This window comes from Pongo abelii, chromosome 6 (genome assembly GCF_028885655.2).
Source record: "Pongo abelii isolate AG06213 chromosome 6, NHGRI_mPonAbe1-v2.0_pri, whole genome shotgun sequence".
NCBI classification, from domain to species: Eukaryota; Metazoa; Chordata; class Mammalia; order Primates; family Hominidae; genus Pongo; species Pongo abelii.
This window is the reverse complement of record NC_071991.2, coordinates 61,878,155-61,898,846: the sequence shown is the minus strand read 5'-3', so window position 1 is coordinate 61,898,846 and position 20,692 is coordinate 61,878,155. Positions and strand designations below refer to the sequence as shown.

Sequence of the window (20,692 nt, the reverse complement as noted above, 5' to 3'; positions counted from 1 at the left end):
AGACCAGCCTGGGCATATGGTGGCATATGCCTGTAGTCCCAGCTGCTCAGGAGGCTGAGGCAGGAGAATCACTTGAGCCCAGGAGTTCAAAGTTAAGTGAGCTATGATCATGTCACTGCCCTCCAGCCTGGGTGACAAAGAGATCCTGTCTCAAAAAAAAAAAATTCATTCAGTACATGCATGACAAAGAGCTACTTGAAACTAAGCCACACTTTTAAATTTTTATTGAATTGCAATACCATCTACACCTATTTGCTGTGAGGGACATGTTTATTTGGCTCAAAGACAATGTTTGATGCACATGTGGATTTGAGGGTCCTCTGCTGTCAAAAGGGGGTTCATGGTCCACTGCTTAAGAAACATAGATGCATAATAAATTCATGCATGGAGTAAGCAGAGGTCGGAGTGATAAGCTTCCCAGTATCAAAACTATATAAATGTAGTCATTTATACACTATGTGCCAGTCCCGTAATGTGTGATGTTAAGGGCCCGATGGTCCAGTATGGGCACATCAGGAAGCTTGAGCAATCTCTCTCTAGTTTAGCCCTTGGGCCTTTGGCCCAACCAGCTCTGTACTTCTCTCTGAAGCAAGATCCTGAGGTCTGTGTGGTGTCATCTCCCAAAGTAGACCCCTACCTTCTCCCCAGCCCCTGGGGCTAGCTGCAGAGAAAATGTTTGTGACTGCAGCTTCTCACCTTCCCATGAAGCCCCAGGACACAAATTTGGGAACCTTTTGGCTCTGCTGCTAACACAGCAAACAGGAGGCTCCCAAATTACCACACCAGGGATGTAATTAGGGTCTGTAATCAGGAAGTCCTTGTACTAATGGAGTGTAGTTAATTTATAATTCCTGACTCTCAGGAAGTTGCTTTTGGCTTCAGTCCTCTGGCTCAGTACCCCAAAGGTAGTGATTATCAAACCACCCCCACTTCTGATTCTGCCTTTACTAAGTAACCAAGGTCTGAAAACAATGTCCAAGCCCATGAGTAGATGGCAGTTTTGGGGGAAAGAGGGGCATTTTGCATTTCTGAGAACCTCTCTAATTTTCCTCAGGTAGGAAATATGACCTGTAAAAATGGATTTTGGTAATTAACATTAAGGACATGCATAGTGCTGGCAAACCTTGTCTCTGAAATCACAGATGATGAGAAACTGTTGTTTGGAATCATTTCAGTGAGAATGGAACGTCCCGGTCTTGCCTGAAGACTCCGCATGGAGGTCATTTCACATCATTCCACACAAAGACACAGCTTCAGCATCGATCCTCCCCGAGGGCCAGCACTCCACATTTATCTTAACTTTTATAGTTCTAAGGAACAAGGACCCTGAGTCTGTTTCTCAGCCCTGCTGCTAATCAGAATGCGATGTTCCTAATGAAGCCTAAAATAATGTTTTTAAAAGGACATGATTCTCCCCAGACCACACGACTCTTGTGAGTGACTGACCAATGACATCTCCAGCCCCTGTGAACATTCTCCTGTCTCCTGAACATGATTACTGAGAAAAATTCCTAAACTTTCCTTGCTTCAGGACAGCACCCAATCCACAGCTGACACCACTTCCTCTGATCTCTCCTTAGACTCACTGAGCATAAGCACAAGCCCTAAACAAAGCCCCTTCTAGTCCCTCTTCCTGAGCTGCTCCTCTGTCCTCCATAGCATGCAGTCTCCCTTGCTACAGCAAGTTAATAAAACTAACTTTGGGCCAGGTGCGGTGGCTCACACCTGTAATCCCAGCACTTTGGGAGGCCGAGGTGGGAGGATCACGAGGTCAGGAGTTCGAGCCTAGCCTGGCCAACATGGTGAAACCCCGTCTCTATTAAAAATACAAAAAAATTAGCCAGGCGTGGTGGTGCATGCCTATAATCTTAGCTACTCAGGAGGCTGAGACAGAAGAATTGCTTGAACCCAGGAGGCAGAGGTTGCAGTGAGCTGAGATTGCACCACTGCACTCCAGCCTGGGTGACAGAGCAAGACTCTGTCTCAGGAAAAAAAAAAACAAAAAAACTTTGACCACATGTGTATTCCTGGTTGTCTTTTTCTGATGGGCTTTATCATAATAACTGGGTTCAAGCCATTTCCTCTCCATGAGGTCAATTTGTAAACAGATACTAATTTCCATATGATTACTACATGCCAAGCACTATGGTATATAATTTGCGCTGCATATTTTATTCAATTTTTCGAGAATCTGTGAAGAAGGTATCATTCCCTCATTTTACAGAGGAGGAAACTAAGGCTCAATAGTACACTGCTAATAAACAAGAGGTGGAATTAAATCTAAGTCTTTTCTAGTGGGGTATCATTCAATCAAACATAAATGTTAAAGACATTTATGAACAAAGGGATGAGGGGTTTCTGAGGGACCATCTGAGAGAGTAGGGGGAGATATCTTAATGCTTAAGGTATGTCTTACAGAGTGAATCTGAGTTTGTCATATGAAAAAATGGGAAAAGGGTGCTCTAAAAAGAGTAGTGGCCAAGCGCGGTGGCTCACACCTGTAATTCCAACACTTTGGGAGGCTGAGGCGGGTGGATCACTTGAGGTCAGGAGTTTGAGACCAGCCTGGCCAACATGGCGAAACCCCATCTCTACTAAAAATACAAAAATTAGCTGGGGGTGGTGGCACGTGCCTGTAATCCCAGCTATTCGGGAGGCCGAGGCAGGAGAATTGCTTGAACCCTGGAGGCAAAGGTTATGGTGAGCCGAGATGGTGCCACTGCACTCCAGTCTGGGTGACAGAGTGAGACTCCATCTCAAAAAAAAAGTATATGCAAAGCTTGGCATTGAAAGGATATGGTGAGGTTGCCAGGCATGGTGGCTTGTACCTGTACTCACAGCTACAGTGGGGTAGATTGCTTAAGGCCAGGAGTTTGAAACCAGCCTGGGCAACATAGTGAGATCCTGTCTTTAAGAAAATTAAAAACAAAAATTAGCTGGCCATGGTTCCACATGCCTGTAGTCCTAGCTAATTGGGAGGCTAAGGCAGGAGCACCGCTTGAGCCCAGGAGTTTGAGGATGTAGTTAGCTATGATTGTGCGACTGTACTCCAGTCTGGGTGACAAGAGTAAGACCCCATCTCTTTTAAAATAAAAAATAAAAAAGGGTATGGTGAGTTTGAAAAATAGCAAAAAGCAGATGAAGCAAAAATGATTCTAGTTGATAGAAGGGCAGTATGGAGGATGAAGAGTAGAAACAGACTGGAGACAGGAAAGCCAGGTAGGAGGCAGTCTCTGTAATTAGGCAAGAACTAATGAGGGTTTGGACTAAGGAAGAAACTGGAAATGAAGACAAGAAGCTGGACTCACACAAACATTTTGGAGGTAACATAAGCAGGATTTTGACAACAGATTCATTGGTTGTATGAAGATCTTGGACTGAATGAAGTCCAGGGTTTGGGAGATTTGAAGGGATAATGACCCATTAAATGAGCTGGCAAATACAGGTGGTAAAGCAGGTCTGGGATGTTCAGAGAAGGGTGGGAACACGGAATGGATGCCAAAAGCTGGGAGAAAAGCCAAGTTCATGCCTATGGAAAAATGGAATTGAGGATGGGGCTAAAATTGGACAAAGGAAACTTAATCTGTAATGTTTTTCTTTTCAAAAATAACTTGAAGTGATTGTACATATCTGGTGTGATATACACAAATGCTTAATTTCCGTATTTTAAAAAAATTTCCCAAAATTAGTGCTTGGAATTATTTAAAATAATGTAGCAAACATTTTTGGAGTGCCTGCTATGTGTCTGGCACTGTTTCAGGCATTTGAAATATTTGCGCTCTATGAAGCCTTCCTTTCAGCAGTTAGCAGGCCTGGAGTTCAGAAGCCAGAAACTGGCTTCTGATTCTGACGCGGTTAAGTGTATGACCTGGGCAAGTTGCTTCCCTACCTCGCCTCATGCCTCCCAACCCCCCAATCCCCCACCCGCGCCAGGGATCCATCGCAGTTCTCAAGTCCTGTGACTTAATACCGCAGCTGGCACCTCAGAATTCCTTATTCTTACAGAGCTGGTCCCCACAGTGCCGCCCCTGGGCGTAAACTCCTCCATACAGGGAGTGTAGATGATGGGCTGACCTAAGAACGGTTTCCAAATGGTCCTTTACACCTCTGCCTCCCACCGCACTTTAGCCCAGGATAACAGATTTTCCTCGTGCGATTTCAAATTTGCAAGGGAATCTTGAATATTTTTTAGTAATGAGAGAGGGTAGATTATATGTCCTAATCCCAGCCTAATCAGATTAACAGCAACTTCTGGACATTCAGTACCAGGAACTGTTTTAGGTGCTGTGGAGACGAGTTAAAAATGAAACAAAAATTATTGCCTTCATGAGGCTTACATTAGTGGACAGAGTCCAAAAAAAAAAAGTGACAACGTAATGCGCCACTGCGACACAAAGCAAAGCAAGGTGGGCAAGCAACATCAGTTCTTTATTCCCGCACGCCCTAATCCCCAAGTTAGCTCTTCCGGGTCACTGCCGTCTTCACGGGCTCCAGACTCCGCCCATGGCCCGTCCTTCAGGCCTTGACTCCGCCCACGCATCGACGTAGAATTTCCCGGCCGGGCTCCGTGAAGTGCCACCCACCCGCGACGGCGACGCGAGGCTGCTGCTATGGGGCCGGGCGGCCGTGTGGCGCGGCTGCTCGCGCCACTAATGTGGCGCAGGGCGGTTTCCTCGATGGCGGGGTCCGCGGTTGGGGCCGAGCCCGGGCTTCGGCTGCTGGCCGTGCAGCGGCTTCCCGTAGGAGCAGCGTTCTGCCGGGCTTGCCAGACCCCAAACTTTGTCCGCGGCCTGCACAGCGAGCCTGGGCTGGAGGAGCTGGCGGAGGGGACGGTCAACGAGGGACGCCCAGAATCGGACGCGGCAGGTACGGGCGTGGGGGAGAACGAAGGCGACCCTCTCCGGGCAGTCTGGAGTCAGGTCCCAGCCAAGGTGGCTCTGGGTTCCCCTCTTTGTGCATTTCTCTTGGAGTCACAAAACTTCTGCACATCCAGAGCTGGAAGGGACTTCAGAGGTTGTTGGCGCCAACCTTCCCGTTTCACAGTGAAGAAACTGAGGGCAAGAGATGAACTGCAAAATCCCGGCCTCCCGGACGGCCACCTCCCACCCTTGGCATCACAGTCTCACCGTCCTCACTTCCTTTTACGCTCTTCCTAGGATCCTGGGAAATGGGTTTGTGGGGACTGTTGGGGCTTGAGGATTCTGAGGAGCCAGGGTCTGGGTGCGAAGGGGTGCGTAGGAAGCGCCAAGTAGGAGATGGATCCAAGTTAATATCCTCTAGTTATTGCTGATGTTTTTAGAAACTTAAGAATGGTAAACAGATCACATCTAAGAATGTAGAGTATGAGAGGGAGAGGCCTTAGTGGGCTTAGCTACTAGGTCCTTTGGAGTCGGCTTTAGAACTTGGGCGAGCTTTAAATTTACAGCCTGTAATACTCCAAGCTGAAGATCAGAATATCTAAATCTTTACGGGAAAAAAAATTAGATTTTCACAGGTAACAGTTGTTAATAAACCAGTGGTTTTATATGAAAACTTGAAGGTTCAAAATAATAATTACTTAAAAATGTAGCTCTTTCAGTGACTGATCGTAGGCCACAGTAATTCTGCTAGGCCTCAGTTTCTTCATCTCTCAGTTGAAGGTTGTGGACCAGATACTACCTAAGAGCCCTTCCAGCTCACAATTCTGTGACCCGTTATGACTGAGATTCAATTTAATATGCTCCAGGATATCACCTGCTACCCAACTTGTGGTGCTGTTTTTCTTTGTACAGCATTTCTGTGATTGTGGTGTATTGCTCCTTTTAAGTATTAGTCAATAGAAAGTCATTTGTCACTGATGTCTGGTTCTACTTGAGTATGGTTAATAGCGAAGGATGTATAGTGGCTCTGCGTAATCTGAGCACCCTGACCATAAAACTTGAGCGCTGCTATGATACTACTGCCCAGGTTCAGCTTCCAGGAGGCCTTTGCCCTGCTATCTGTAAAAACACTTTGGATCTAAACACCCTCATGGAGGAACAGTCAGCTGCCGGCATCTGGGTGCATACAGGTCTATCTGCTTGGCCGTCCTGATACAAACAACTATTTGTGCATTTCAGATCATACTGGTCCCAAGTTTGACATCGACATGATGGTTTCACTTCTGAGGCAAGAAAATGCAAGAGACATTTGTGTGATCCAGGTTCCTCCAGAAATGAGATATACAGATTACTTTGTGATTGGTAGCGGAACTTCTACCCGACACTTACATGCCATGGCCTTCTACATTGTGAAAATGGTAGGATGCTTTCTTTTCTCTTTTGGACCATCAACTGAGTGGAATAGTGACAGTGCATCAGGCCAAGGAGCAACACTTAGAGAGTAAACCCATCATACAAAGTTACAGAAGAAGCCCAAATTTTCAGAATTTGCATGAATTCATGTTATGTTCTTTGATAGTGAAAGATATAGGAGCAAATATCCAGCCCTGTTGAGTTAGGATAGTTCTAATTCTTTTCTCTCGTGACCGCAAGGAAGATTTTTTTTTTTTTTTTTTTTTTAATTGAGATGGAGTTTTGCTCTTGTTGCCCAGGCTGGAGTGCAATGGCGCCATCTCGGCTCACTGCAACCTCCGCCTCCCGGGTTCAAGCGATTCTCCTGCCTCATCCTCCCGAGTAGCTGGGATTACAGGCATGCGCCACCACGCCCTGGTAATTTTGTATTTTTAGTAGAGATGGGTTTCTCCATGTTGATCAGGCTGGTCTCAAACTCCTGACCTCAGGGGATCCGCCTGCCTCAGCCTCCTAAAGTGCTAGGATTACTGGCATGAGCCATCACACTTGGCCGGAAGATAATATTTTATAACCTGAGGCAAGCTAGAAGACAGTATAACCAGAGGGATTTCTAGAGGCACTATCCATTGCGGTAGCCACTAGATACATGTGCCTATTTAATTATAAATTAAAATATAAATTCAGCCGGGCGTGGTGGCTTAAACCTGTAATCCCAGCACTTTGAGAGGCCAAGGTGGGTGGATCACAAGGTCAAAAGATCAAGACCGTCCTGGCCAACATGGTGAAATGCCGTCTCTACTAAAAATACAAAAATTAGCTGGGCATGGTGGCGTGTCCCTGTAATTCCAGCTACTCGGGGGGCTGAGGCAGAAGAATCAATTGAACCCGGGAGGCAGAGGTTGCAGTGAGCCGAGATCGTGCCACTGCACACCCGCCTGGTGACAGAGCCAGACTCTGTCTCAAAAATAAATAAATAAGATATAAATTCAGTTCTGCAGTTGTATGAGCTGTATTTCAAATGCTCAATAGCCACGTGTGGCTAATGGCTACCATATGGGACGGCCATAAAGCATTTTCATAATTGTAAAACGTTCTGTTGGACAGTGCTGGCCTGGAGTTTCATTCAAAGATTTGAGCATGCCCAGTGTTCCCAAGCACTGTACGGGGTATTGGGAAGGTAAGAACAAAAAAGATGTAGTCCTTGCCCTTACAGGTCTCGTTGAGGAAAGAAAGCGGGATTGTTTTCCAGTTGCACTGAATCTGAATCAGAATGAGGAAGAAAGTGTACTTGGAAGCCCCTCGCTGACTCTGGTACCATTCCACAGGGCCATCATGCCTTTCTTAGTCTTAGTCTGTTGAGAACTGGCCATAGGGGAGGCAGTGAAGACCACAAGAGTAGCCGAGATTGTACAGAGAAGGGTTGTAAAATAGAAAAAGGTGGGGCCTGTACACAAAACCCTGGTACAACATGACAGAGCAGAAGAAGAAGCCAAAAACGGGGTAATTGGAGAGATAGGAAGAGAACTAGGAAAGCATAAAGAAGAGATATAAAGACAGCATACCAGGGTCTCTGTCACATGTAACAGTGGGATGAAGTAAGAAGACTTAGTGACCATTGGACTTGCAGATGTAAAAAGAATGGGAAGTTTTACAGAGAAGTTTCTGTGAAAGAATTAAAGAAATAGAAATTGCCTTTACAAAGATTTTAGATGAGGAGAGAAATGCAAAGGCAAGAAAGTTTTGTTGTTTGTGGTAAAATATATATAACGTAAAATCTACTGTTTAATCTTTTTTTCTTTTTTGAGACAGAGTCTCGCTCTGTCACCCAGGCTGGAGTGCAGTGGCTCGATCTCAGCTCACTGCAACCTCCGCCTCCCGGGTTCAAGTGATTCTCCGGCCTAAGCCTCCTGAGTAGGTGGGATTATAGGCACCCACCACCACGCTTGGCTGATTTTTCTATTTTTAATAGTGATGGGGTTTCACCATGTTGGTCAGGCTGGTCTCAAACTCCTGACCACCTCGGCCTCCCAAAGTGCTGGGATTACAGGCATGAGCCACTGTGCCCAGCCCATTTAATAATTTTAAAATATGTTGTTCAGTAGCTTTAAGTACCTTCACATTGATGTGCAATCATTACCACCATCCATCTCCAGAACTTTTTTCATTTTTCAAAACCGAAACTCTGAACTCATTAAACAATAACTCCCCATTTCTCCTTCCCTAGGCAGCTACCATTTTACTGCCTGTCTCTTATGAATTTGACTACTTTTCAGTATCTCATAAAAGTAGAATCATAGATTTGTGCCCGACTTATCTGACTTAGCATAATGTCTTCAAGGTTCATCCATGTAGTAGCATGTGCCAGAATTTCCTTCTTTCTTAAGGCTGAATAATACTCTATGTTACGTATATACCACATTTTGTTTATCCCTTTATTCTTTGATGGACACTTAGATTGCCTCCACCTTTTGGCTATTGTGAATAATGCTGGTATAAATATGGGTATAGAAATACTGTTCATGAGGCTGGGTGCAGTGGCTCATGCCTGTAATCCCAGCATTTTGAGAGGCCAAGGTGGGCGGATTGCTTGAGCTCAGAAGTTTGAAACCAGCCTGGGCAACATGGTGAAACCCCATCTCTACAAAAAAGACAAAAAATAAAATAAAAAATTGGCCAGGCTTGGTGGTGTGTGCCTGTAGTCCCAGCTACTCAGAATGCTAAGGTGGAGGATTGCTTGAGCCCAGGAGCTTGAGGCTGCAGTGAGCTGAGATTGTACCACTGCACTCCACCCTGGGTGACAGAGCAAGACGCTGTCTCAAAAAAAACAAAAAAACAAAAAACAAACCAAAAAAAGGCTGGGTTCACACTTGTAATCCCAGCACTTTGGGAGGCCAAGGTGGGTAGTTCACCTGAGGTTAGGAGTTCAAGACCAGCCTGGCCAAAATGGTGAAACCCTGTCTCTATTAAAAATACAGTAATTAGCTGGGTGTGGTGGAGGGTGCCTGTAATCCCAGCTACTTGGGAGGCTGAGGCACGAGAATCGCTTGAACCTGGGAGGTGGAGGTTGCAGTGAGCCGAGATTGTGCCGCTGCTCTCCAGCCTGGGCAACAAGAGTGAAACTCAGTCTCAAAAAAAAAAAAATTGTTTATGTCCTTGCTTTTAATGCTTTGGGGTATGTGCAAAGAAATGGGATTGCTGGATCATATAGTGATTCTGTTTTTAATTTTTTTTTTTCTGTTCACCAGCCTAGCACAAAGCTGAATGTTTTTAATTTTTTGAGGAGCTCCTGTATTCTTTCACAGTGGCTACACCACTTTACATTTCCTCTAGCAGTGCAGAGTTTCCAGTCTTCACATCCTCATCAACACTTTTCTGGTTTTGGTAATAGCCATCCTAATGGGCATGAAGTGATATCTCATTGTGGTTTTTATTTGTATTTCCCTAAGGATTAGCATATTTTCTTTTGCTTATTGGCCATTTGTATATATTCTTTGAAGAAAAGTCCTTTGCTTTTTTGTTTGTTTTAAAGAGACAGTGTCTCACTTTGTTACCCAGGCTTCAGTGCAGTGGTGTGGTCATAGCTCACTGCAGCCTGGAACTTCTGGGCTCGAGTGATCCTCTCACCTCAGCCTCCCAAGTTGCTAGGACTAGAGGAGTAGGAGTAGTCAAATTCATACAGACAGAAGGTAGAATGGTAGGAGTTACTCCACAATGCCCAGCTAATTTATTTTTTGTAGAGACAGGGTCTCACTATATTGCCCAGACTCTTTGCCCATTTTAAAATCAGGTTGTTTGTTGTTTTGTTGTTGAGTTGTAGGAGCTCTCTATATATTCTGGATATTAATCCCTTATCAAATATGTGATTTGCAGATGTTTTCTGCCATTCTGTGGGTTGCCTTTTTACTCTTTTTAGAGTGTCCTTTGATGCACGGAAGTATTTAATTTTGATGAAGTCCAATTTATTTTTTCTTCTGTTGCCTGTGTCTTTGGTATTATATCCAATAAATAATTGCCAAAGCACTATCATGTTTTCCCTGTTTTCTTCTTAAGAGTTTTATAGTTTTAGATCTCCTGTTTAGATATTTAACCCATTTCGAGTTAGTTTTTGTAAGTGGTAAGGTTTTCCATGTGGACATTTCCTCAGCAGCATTTGTTGGAAGGACTGTCCTTTGTGCATTGAATGGTCTTGGCTCCCTTGTTGAAAATCATTTGACCATATGCACAGGGGTTTATTTCTGGGCTCTGTATTCTGTTTCATCAGTCTGCATGTCTGTCTTTTTGCCAGTTTCAGACTGTTTTGTTTACTATAGCTTTGTTCTAAGTTTTGAAATCAAGAAATATGAGACTCCAACTTTGTTCTTTTACAAGATTGTTTTGGCTATTTGGGGTTCCTTGAGAGTCCATATAATTTTTTTTTTTTTGAGATGGAGTTTTGCTCTTGTTGCCCAGGCTGTAGTACAGTGGCACAATCTCAGCTCACAGATTCAAGCAATTCTCCTGCCTCAGCCTCCCAAGTAGCTGAGGTTACAGGTGCCTGCCACCATGCCCAGCTAATTTTTTGTATTTTCAGTAGAGATGAGGTTTCATCATTATGGCTAGGCTGGTCTTAAACTCCTAACCTCAGGTGATCCACCCACCTTGGCCTTCCAAAGTGCTGGGATTACAGGTGTGAACCACCATGCCCGGCCCCACATAAATTTTAGGTTGGATTTTTCTGTTTCTTCAAAAAATACTGTGATCTTGATATAGATTGCACTGAATCTGTAGACTGCATTGGGTAGTATTGGCATCTTTACAGCATTGTCTTCCCATCCATGAATATGAAGTATCTTTCCATTTACTGGCATCTTTAAGTTCTTTCAGCAGTGTTTTGTAGTCTTCAGTGTACAAGTCTTTTGCTCCTGTGGTTAAGATTATTCTGCTAGGCTGGTCACGGTGGCTCATATCTGTAATCCCAGCACTTTGGGAGGCCGAGGCAGGCAGATCACCTGAGATCGGGAGTTCGAGACCAGCCTCACCAACATGGAGAAACCCCGTCTCTACTAAAAATACAAAATTAGCCGGGCGTGGTGGTGCACACCTGTAATCCCGGCTACTTGGGAGGCTGAGGCAGGAGAATCGCTTGAACTTGGGAGGTGGAGGTTGCTGTGAGCCGAGATCGCGCCATTGTACTCCAGCCTGGGCAACAAGAGCGAAACTCAAAACAAGAACGTCTCAATTAAAAAAAAAAAAGGATTATTCTGCTATTGTAAATGGAATTTTAAAAACTTTGTTTTCAGGTTGCTCATTGTTAGTGTATAGAAATACGATGGATTTTTGTGTGCTGAATTTGTTTAGTAGCCCTAACTGGGTTTTTTTTGTGTGGAATCTTTGGGGTTTTCTACATATGAAGTTGTATTGTCTTCAGAGATAATTTTACTTCTTCCTTTCCAATTTGGATACCTTTTTTTTTTATTGACGAATTGCTCTGACTAGAACTTCCAATACTGTGTTGAATAGAAGTAGCAAAAGCAGGCATGCATAGTCTTGTTCCTCATCTTACAGGAAAGCTTTCAGTCTCACCATTGAATATATTAGCTGTGTGCTTTTCTTACATGGCTTTTATGATGTTGAGGTAATTTCCTTTTATGCCTACTTTGTTGAGTGCTTTATTGTGAAAGGGTATTGAATTTTGTCAAATGCCTTTTCTGCGTCAGTTCAGATTATCATATAGATTTTTTCTTCATTCTGTTAATGTGGTGTTATTGCATTGATCTGTTTTTATATGTTGAACCACCTTGCATTCCAGGAATAAATCCCACTTGGTCGTGGTCTATAACCCTTTTAATATGGTGCTGAGTTTGGTTTGCTAGTATTTTTGTTGAGGATTTTTGCATCAAATGTTCATCGGGGGTATTAGTCTTATGGAATGAGTTAGGAAGTGTTCCCTGCTCTTCAGTTTTTTGGGGAGAATTTGAGTATTGCATTCTTGTTTAAATATTTGGTAAAACTCATCAGGGAAGCCATCTGGTCTAGGAATTTTGTTGGGGGATTTTTGATTACTGATCCAGTCCCCATACTAGTTATGGTCTATTGAAACTTTATATCTCTTCATGATTCAGCCGGTAGGTTGTGTTTCTAGAAATTTTGCTATTTCGTCTAGGTTACCCAGCTGTTTGGTGTACAGTTGCTCATAGTACTCTTACAATCCCATTTCTCTAAAATCAGTAGTGTCACTTCTTTCATTTCAGATTTTAGTTGTCTTTTTTCTTAGTCATTCTAAGAACCAAATCCTAGTTTCATTGATTTTGTCTTTTTCCTGCCCTAATTATCGTTTCCTTTGATTTGGGGATGATGTATATGAGATGTCCTTTGTCTTTTTTAACAGTTTTTACTTAATTGCCATCTTGTTTGATATTAGTGTATCTGTTTTAACAAAAGAACTGAACACACTTATAGGATGATGGGGTCCCATTAACATGTCATGAAGGCAGATGAGGTGAAATCAATGGCACTGAAACAACCTGGCTTTATAAATAGAAGGTGGTATCTGCAGTCCCTAAAGGTGAAGGGAAGCTGGGATGAACACAAGTGATGGATGTAGGTGGGTACCAAATGCTGACTGAGCTTAGCTTTTTTCAGCCTCAGAGGCACCTTGGTGAATGAATGGGGTGACCCTCTCAGAAGGGCTGGGGCAGGAGAATTCGGGAGAGAGGTGAAGGTAAGATTTAGAGGGAGAAATAGTTTCCCTAAGTTATTCATCACAGGGCAAAGTATAGCAATGAGAAATGAGTAAGATTAAAAAAACAACAACAACAAAAAAAAAACCAGACCTTCAGCAAGAACAGGCTTCCCCCCTCCCCTCTCCCTTTAATAAACTACCTGGCTTTTTGCAGTACAAACACCTGAAATGTAAACGTGACCCTCATGTTAAGATAGAAGGGAAGGACACTGATGACTGGCTGTGCGTGGATTTTGGTAAGTTATTCTGGCGTATTTTACAGGTAACTGTTGGTACTATGCTAATCTTGAATTGTTTTCAGTTGCAAAAGGATTGAGATCAAATTGATGAATGTATTTCCAGGTAAGATTTTTGAAGTGTGTTTAAGGTAACAAAAGTTTTTTTAGTTATAATCCAGGTGGTCTTATTCACATGTAGAATTTTCACCTAACCAAACCAAAGTACCCTAGATAATGCGCTCCTGGAAGATATATACTACATGGTGTGTATCTACTAGCCACACAGATCAGGAAAGTGGTGGACAACAGGATAACACAGTAGAGGCGGGAGAGATTCCTTAGTGGTAGAGGAAGGTTTGGGGGCTGCAGTGCGTAAATGAGATGAGGATGAGGTTATTCCAGGCACAAGAAAAGACAAGAGCAGAGGAGTAGAATTTTGAAAAGATCTAACAACTTTGGGTATTAATGTGTACATAGTTTTAAAGCACCTCCTAACAAGATAATATTTACAAAGGGGAAAACGTAACTATATGTCAAGAACTGAGGAACCTGAGATTTTATTCTGCTTGTAAGCTAATACGTTGTCCCGCCAGTTTTCATGGATACTGGTAGAAGACTATTAGAGGGTTAGAGACAAGAACAGTTTATTACTCAACAGCAGTAGCCAGCATCCATTTTGTACTGGTTTCCTGAGCTCTGGATTCCATAGGGCAACACGGGCTAGATGACACCAGCACACACAGTTGTAAAACTGCAACTCAGATGAGGGTATCTAGGTTATTTTATAACTAACTGGCAGGAAGCAGGCCTACGTTTGCTCTGATGGTTTCTCACTTTTGTCGCTATTAACGTTTTGGACCAGGTAATTTTGCACGTCGGGGAGGGGTGTCTCTTGTGCATGGTAGGATGTTTAGCAGTATCCTCCTTTCTCCAATTGTGACAATCAAAAATGACTCTAAACATTACCATTATTACCTAATTGAGAAATGCTGCTGTAAGCAAAGCTGCCCTTTGCCCTGGAGGGAGGCAGTATCTTTCTGTTAAGAATATTCATGATACAAACATTCTTGGATAGTCAAAACAAAAGGCAGTCAGTGTTTTTGCACAAAAGATGTGCAGAAGTGTGTTACCCATGGAGAATTGTCACTGAAGAGAATCCTGACACCTTTAGTCTCTTCGATAAAGTTACTATCACCAGCAATGTTATATATTGACATATGCCTCCTATAGGTACACTGAGAAAGGCATAGCATCACTTCTGTGGTATTTTTGCCGGGATGGGGTCCACAGTGATGCTAATCTGGGAACCACACTTGAGAACCACTGCTGTATTCCTAGAGTTAGCCAGTGTGTGTTGTAAGGTAAGAATAAAAGCAAATTAACTATTCCTTCATTGTATCTCTTATCTGTCCCTGATAGGCAGCATGGTGATTCATTTGATGCTTCCGGAAACCAGAGAAATCTATGAATTAGAGAAATTATGGACTCTACGTTCTTATGATGACCAGTTAGCTCAAATAGCACCTGAGACAGTACCTGAAGACTTCATTCTTGGAATAGAAGATGATACTTCATCTGTGACTCCAGTGGAGTTAAAATGCGAATAAAATATTTTATGCACTGCGTTAGTCATTTCAGATTTGGATTGAGTCACTTATTGGAAAATGCAGCTCCTAAAGCCCGTCTCCTTGGTTAGGCTGCTCTTAGGACAAGGCTTGTGTACCTCATGGGCACTCCTGCTAACTGGCATGCAGAGACTGTAGGTAAGTGAGCTAATACCTGCAACCAAAAATCAGTACACTCTACCACCAAAACTTATGACATGCTGCCTTTATCCCTGGAAATGTCATCAGAATTTCCTGGAGGTAGCACTGGCTCCTGTGCTTGAGTTCTCTGCTCAGATTTTTAATTTAGCTTAAATGTAAATCTTAACCCTGTTTAATGGAATGGCAAAAATTTTAAAAAATAATATAAAACATAGCCCACTGGTCCTATTTTTATATATTTTCTTTGCGGTGATAATATTCTTCTAGGAGGACTTCTGTAACCCTTCCAGAATACTCCAGTAACAGAAGAAAGTAAACGAAGTGTTAGGAAAAACTCTGAAAGCTCTAGTTCTTAGTTCATATGCAAGAGTATTATCAAGGTTCACATTAAGTACCATGGCTGGACATGGTATAACAGAAATCTGCCTAGAGTTTGAAAAACTCAAATTCAGAACATTCACATTCAATTGAAAACCAAAAATAAAACATATTACACAACAAGATGCACCTAAATGATGAAAAAATTTATTCTGCGTCAAGGTATCTGGAAAATGAAGCTGCATTTGGGGCACATTATACATGAGGAATGATCCATATATGGTGAGTACAAAACTCAATTATAGAATTATTTCTTAGCTAGTACCAGATACTCCAAATTACAAATGCTTAAGTAAAAGTAAAATATGATTTGCCATACTAAAAGGCTAGAAGTGAAATATGACAGAATTTAAACCAGCAGATATAAATGCAGCACCTATGTGTATATTTTTAAAAAATCAAATATTGGGGAAAAAAATCAAATATTGAGAAAAGCTCTGGCCTTAAACACATCTTACCTGAAATCCAACCAGAAAGCCAGTCCATGATTTTAGCAATTTTCATTCATTGTATGAAAAAAAAATTATGAATGCTAGGAGAATCCAGTGACAAAAAGGGCACTTTTTTGGTTAAAACTACAAAAGAAACTTGTTTTCTGAGAACATTAAGGAAAACACTTTAAATCATTTTCAAAATGTCTAATTGATATGATCTTCAGAAAAACATCTAGTCTGTATAGAAATTCATCTTGAAATAAGAATGAGGCAGAAGTTATTTTTTTTAAAGGGTTATATATGTAAGTCCTTTAGATCAGTGTAACATGACTGTGATCATCTTACAAACAAAACTCAAAATCAATTCAGAGAGCAGCGTGGCCTTGGAGACCACCCACACCCAACACAATTGTACATACTGGGCTTTGCTGTCAAGGAGTGAGCAAATGAGTTCAGTATCAAAGGTCATATGTTTTCACAGTCATTCAAATTATATCCCAAAAACTTTTCTTGTATTCTCTCTTTTGACTTTTTTTTCAAAGAACTGATTGCACAGTATACAGAAATCCTGTTATACTTTACTACTTAAGGTGGAGTCTAATTTATTTTTTTTTTAATTTATCAGTGCTTAAAAATCTTCAAAATAGCTTAGTGAGGCTCATGACAGTGCTGGCCCCATGGAAATGTAGCCTTTTGTTGCCTTTAAACACTGTCACACCATCTATGACTGTCCCATTGGTCTGAAGTGTACTGGCAAACTAAGCATCCTGTAAGACAAGCTAAAGCTTGCTTTTTGCCGGTCAGTTGAAAATCCTGCATCTCTTCATTGATGCACTTTCTTTAGGTATTGATAGTCAAAAGCACAAAGCATTTATTATGCATTCAATCATGTAGCTAAACAAAAAACTGAAGTCTCCTGAAGCTATTTAAACCAGCCGTTCCAAAATCTCCTGCGACCACTTTGTTAGTACCATCAAAAACTTTCCCAACTATAAATGAAAGAATAAATGGTAGTGCTGCTCTCCAGATATTAGGCACTGCTCCGTATCTTTGAACATTTGATTTAACTAATAACTGTGTCAAAAGCCTCAAAAAACCCTGAAATTAATTTTCCAGCTTTACTGTCACCAGCCAGAAGTAAAATTCTTAATTTGCCTGTTAGCTGATTGCTGTTAAATTTTAAATTTATTTTTTAAAAAACGGTTGGACTTCTATCATTATAAAGTATATAAAATTTTCAAAAAAAGGAACAATTTTGCTTTTCATTGTATTACTGAATACCTGAGGTAGTTGAGTAAAAATGCACGTTTAATACCCCTGCCAACATCATTCAGCACTTCCCTTAGGTTACTCATGTTAGTGTTAGGTAAAAATAAAACTGAGAACAGTTTTTCTATGCTAATGGCTTAACATTTAAGTTCCTGTGATAATTATGCTGATCCAATTTTAACAATTGGATTTAGGAGCAATCTATTTGATGAATTTAGTGAAAGCATCATTAAGCCAATTTCTGGCATTATGGGGGAATATTAAGAAGAATTAGAATATCTGTTATACTGTGAGACTACAACAAAGGGAAGTGCAGAGCTCTTCTCTTTCCCTCCCTCCCCCACCCTTTTTTTGTTTGTTTGTTTTAAAGCTGGGTGTCATACATTTCAGAGAGCATAAAGTATACATTCTCACAGAGACAGGAGTTCAAAAGTTGCCTGGTCCTCAGAAACAACTGGCTAGGTAAAAACTTGTGCATGTGATTCTGGATAGGGGGTCAGCGCCCGTCTGTTGGTTAAGCAATCTGTCTTTGGTTTGGCATCTGCCTCCGTGGTGGGCTGTTTCCTGAGCCTTTACTTCCGTCTTGACTGAGGTGGTCCACTTTGCAGAGCCTTCTGTTGTTGGTGCTGCTTTACCTGAGTCAGAATTTCCTGAATTTTTCTCTGGGCAACCTAGAAAAGGACAGAGCTTTGAAATTCCACTTGATCAAAAGCTACTAAAAGTTATTGTACTCCTTCATTTCAACAATTTCAAATAGAAATCCATTTGATGATTAAAAATACATACTAGTCAGTTTGCTAGTAGTCTCTGAAATCACTTGCTAAAAGGGAGATGAAAAGTCTTAAGCATCAAACAACCTTAACTAATTCTATCAGGTAGGAGCACCTGTGGGAGAATTGCTTCCATGTGAGAAAGATACAAAGCTTATTTTAGAGCCCACTTGCCTGGCAAGCATAGAAGTGACCAGTTATTTTGACAACCACTTGGTCATTCTCATCAGGTGTCTGGTCACGAGGGACAACAACTTCTGCACTTGACAAATTCTGAAGTTCATTCACCTGAAAGAGATAAATATAAATCACATTAAAGGGCAGTTTAAAAAACTTACTTCCTAAGCACTTACTGTGCGCCAGACACTGAGCTATGTATGGCTTTACAAATTTCATTTAATCCAGTGGTAATTCCATGAGGTTATTAGAATTATCCCCACTTCAAGATGATTAAGGCTCATCCGAAGAAATTGATTTGTCCAGTTATACAAGTGAATGGCAAAACCAGATTCAAATCTTGAGTCTGATTCCAAAGTGTATGTACTCAATCACTTCAAAATTATAAATAGCTTTGAAACCCACTTACAAGTTATATGTATTAGAGACTAGAAACAGTTTGCTTTTTTTCCATTACAGATGTAACGAGCTGTAGATGAAATTTTTAAAATTCCTGTTAAGTGTCTGTTCAATAAAAAGCTAAAGTTTTATCAGGAGAACGTTAAATGCCCTTTATAAATATAGGACAATCCTCTCACACAAAGTGATCTGAAAGAGATGCATTACGTTCACTAATAGCTGGCACCAACACTCAGACAGGAAACAAAAGGCAATCTTCTCCAAACCTTGGTCAAGATGGTCCTGCTTTTTATAAATTAGCCAAAATTCGGGGACTTGGAACTCCTAAGTACCTTTCAACGCTTTCCCTTTCATACCACTGCACAGGTTTTGCTGAAGTACTTGCCGTTTTGCCTCCTTTTCCAATAACTCTGCCAGCAGCAAAGGATGGCACTCTGATATGAGCTTCAAGTTTCACCTCTTCTTTAGGACTAACAAAGTTTTCTTCTTTAATTTTTCCATAAATTCTTCCCTGAGCCTACAGATGAAAACACATCCTATTAGTGTCATTCATGTATGAAATGGAAAAGGTCAGTTAACTTGAAAGATGGCCCAAATCCAAGTGGGATAGCCCTTTGCAGTGATACATCTACGTTTCATAGATTGTTGAAAATAACACAGAAGAGAGCAGTTAGAAGCCCTAAAAGGTTGGCAATAACTACTGCCCATCACAGTAGAGGCAACTGAGTGCTTGGTGAAAGAAGGATAAGCCATATTCTTCTGAAGAAAACAGTTAAATGCAATTAATAACCTAATAAAAATAAATTTTTGTGGGCAAATGGCCATTTGTACTAAAATCGTGATATTGGTAAAACTTCTCATGTTGGCCATGAGACATTAATTGCATTTTATTGCATTTTTCCTTTTTTTTGGAGACAGGGTCTTTCTTCTGTTGTCCAGGCTGGAGTGCAATGGTGCAATCATAGCTCACTGCAGCTTCAACCTCCTGGGCTCAAGCGATCTTCCTACCTCAGCCTCCTGAGTAGCAGCTGGGACTACAGGCATGCAACACCACACCTGACTTTTTTTTTTTTTTTTTTAGACGGAGTCTTACTTTGTTGCCCAGGCTGGAGTGCAGTGGCACGATCTTGGGTCACTGCAACCCCTGCCTCCCAGGTTCAAGTGATTCTCCTGCCTCAGCCTCTTGAGTAGCTGGGACTACAGGCACTGGCCACCACACCTGGCTAATTATTTTTGCATTTTTAGTAGGCATGGGGTTTCACCATGTTGGTCAGGCTGGTCTCGAACTCCTGACCTCAAGTGATCTGCCCACCTCAGCCTTCCAAAGTGCTAGAATTACAGGTGTGAGCCGCTGTGCCACTAATTTTTATAGAGATGGGGGTCTTGCTATGTTGCCAGGCTCATCACAAACTCCTGGGCTCAAGAGTCCTGCCTTGGCCTCCCAAAGTGTTGGTATTACCAGTGCAAGCCACCACACGTGGTCACATTTTTTTTTTTTGAGCAAAAGAGACAGAACTGCAGAGTCAGCTATGGCAAGCTCACTAAAAGTCAAGCTCATGTCTACATGGGCCAGTTAGAAACCTGCTGAGAAAAATGTTTTCAATTTAAATGTGTTTCATACTCTTAGAAAGGTGGTTTTTCCTTTGAATATTTTGAAGAGGCTACAACATCAAGATAAGACACTTTTTTCTTTTTTGAGACAGTCTCTCACCCTGTCATCCAGGCTGGAGTGCAATGGCGTGATTTCGGCTTACTGCAACCTCCAACCCCCCGGGTTCAAGCGATTCTCCTGCCTCAGCCTCCCGAACTAGCTGGGATTACAGGTGCCTGCCACCACACCCAGCTAATTTTTTGTTGTTATTTTAGTTGAGACGGGGATTCACCATGTTGGCCAGGCTGGTCTTGAACTCCTGACCTCAGGTGATCCACCCACCTTGGCCTCCCAAAGTGTTGGGATTACGGGCGTGAGCCACTCACTGTGCCCTGCCTTTTTTTTTTTTTTTTTTTTTTTTAAAGAGACAGAGTCTTTTTCTCTGTGGTGCGATCTCAGCACACTGCAACCTCTGCCTCCTGGGTTCAAGTGACTCTCCTGCCTCAGCCTCCTAAGTAGGTGGGATTACAGGCACCCACCGCCATGCCCGGCTAATCTTTGTATTTTTAGTAGAGATGGAGTTTTGCCATGTTGGCCAGGCTGGTCTCAAACTCCTGGACTCAAGTGATCTACCCACCTAGGCCTCTCAAAGTGCTGGGATAGCAGGCGTGGGCCACCGCGCCTGGCCAAGACACTT

The 20,692-nt window shown here is 42.2% G+C and overlaps 2 protein-coding genes across 2 annotated transcripts in view; one reads left to right on the top strand and one right to left on the bottom strand.

Moving 5' to 3' along the window:
* The first annotated feature begins 4,462 nt into the window (after nt 1–4,462).
* Nucleotides 4,463–16,756, top strand: MALSU1 (mitochondrial assembly of ribosomal large subunit 1). The gene is made up of 4 exons (XM_002818147.5): nt 4,463–4,866; nt 6,099–6,277; nt 13,148–13,229; nt 14,631–16,756. Exons 1-4 carry the CDS (start codon nt 4,611–4,613, stop codon nt 14,816–14,818), a joined length of 705 nt encoding a protein of 234 aa, XP_002818193.1. The 5' UTR covers nt 4,463–4,610; the 3' UTR covers nt 14,819–16,756.
* The window catches only part of IGF2BP3 (insulin like growth factor 2 mRNA binding protein 3), a 155,872-nt gene continuing 150,660 nt past the window's right edge, over nt 15,481–20,692 (bottom strand). Inside the window, exons 13-15 of the mRNA XM_024249765.3 lie at nt 18,790–18,921; nt 18,003–18,116; nt 15,481–17,729 (exon numbers count right to left, since the gene is read on the bottom strand). Of these exons, the coding sequence (XP_024105533.1) occupies nt 17,631–17,729; nt 18,003–18,116; nt 18,790–18,921 (345 nt within the window). The 3' untranslated portion in view covers nt 15,481–17,630. The remainder of the gene's footprint in view (nt 17,730–18,002; nt 18,117–18,789; nt 18,922–20,692) is intronic.

Coding starts and splice junctions, on each gene's coding strand:
- MALSU1 (XM_002818147.5), top strand. CDS start 4,611: ATGGGGCCGGGCGGCCGTGTGGCGCGGCTGCTCGCGCCACTAATGTGG. Junction 6,278..13,147: donor CCTTCTACATTGTGAAAATG/GTAGGATGCTTT, acceptor GGCTTTTTGCAG/TACAAACACCTGAAATGTAA. Junction 13,230..14,630: donor CTGGCTGTGCGTGGATTTTG/GTAAGTTATTCT, acceptor TGTCCCTGATAG/GCAGCATGGTGATTCATTTG.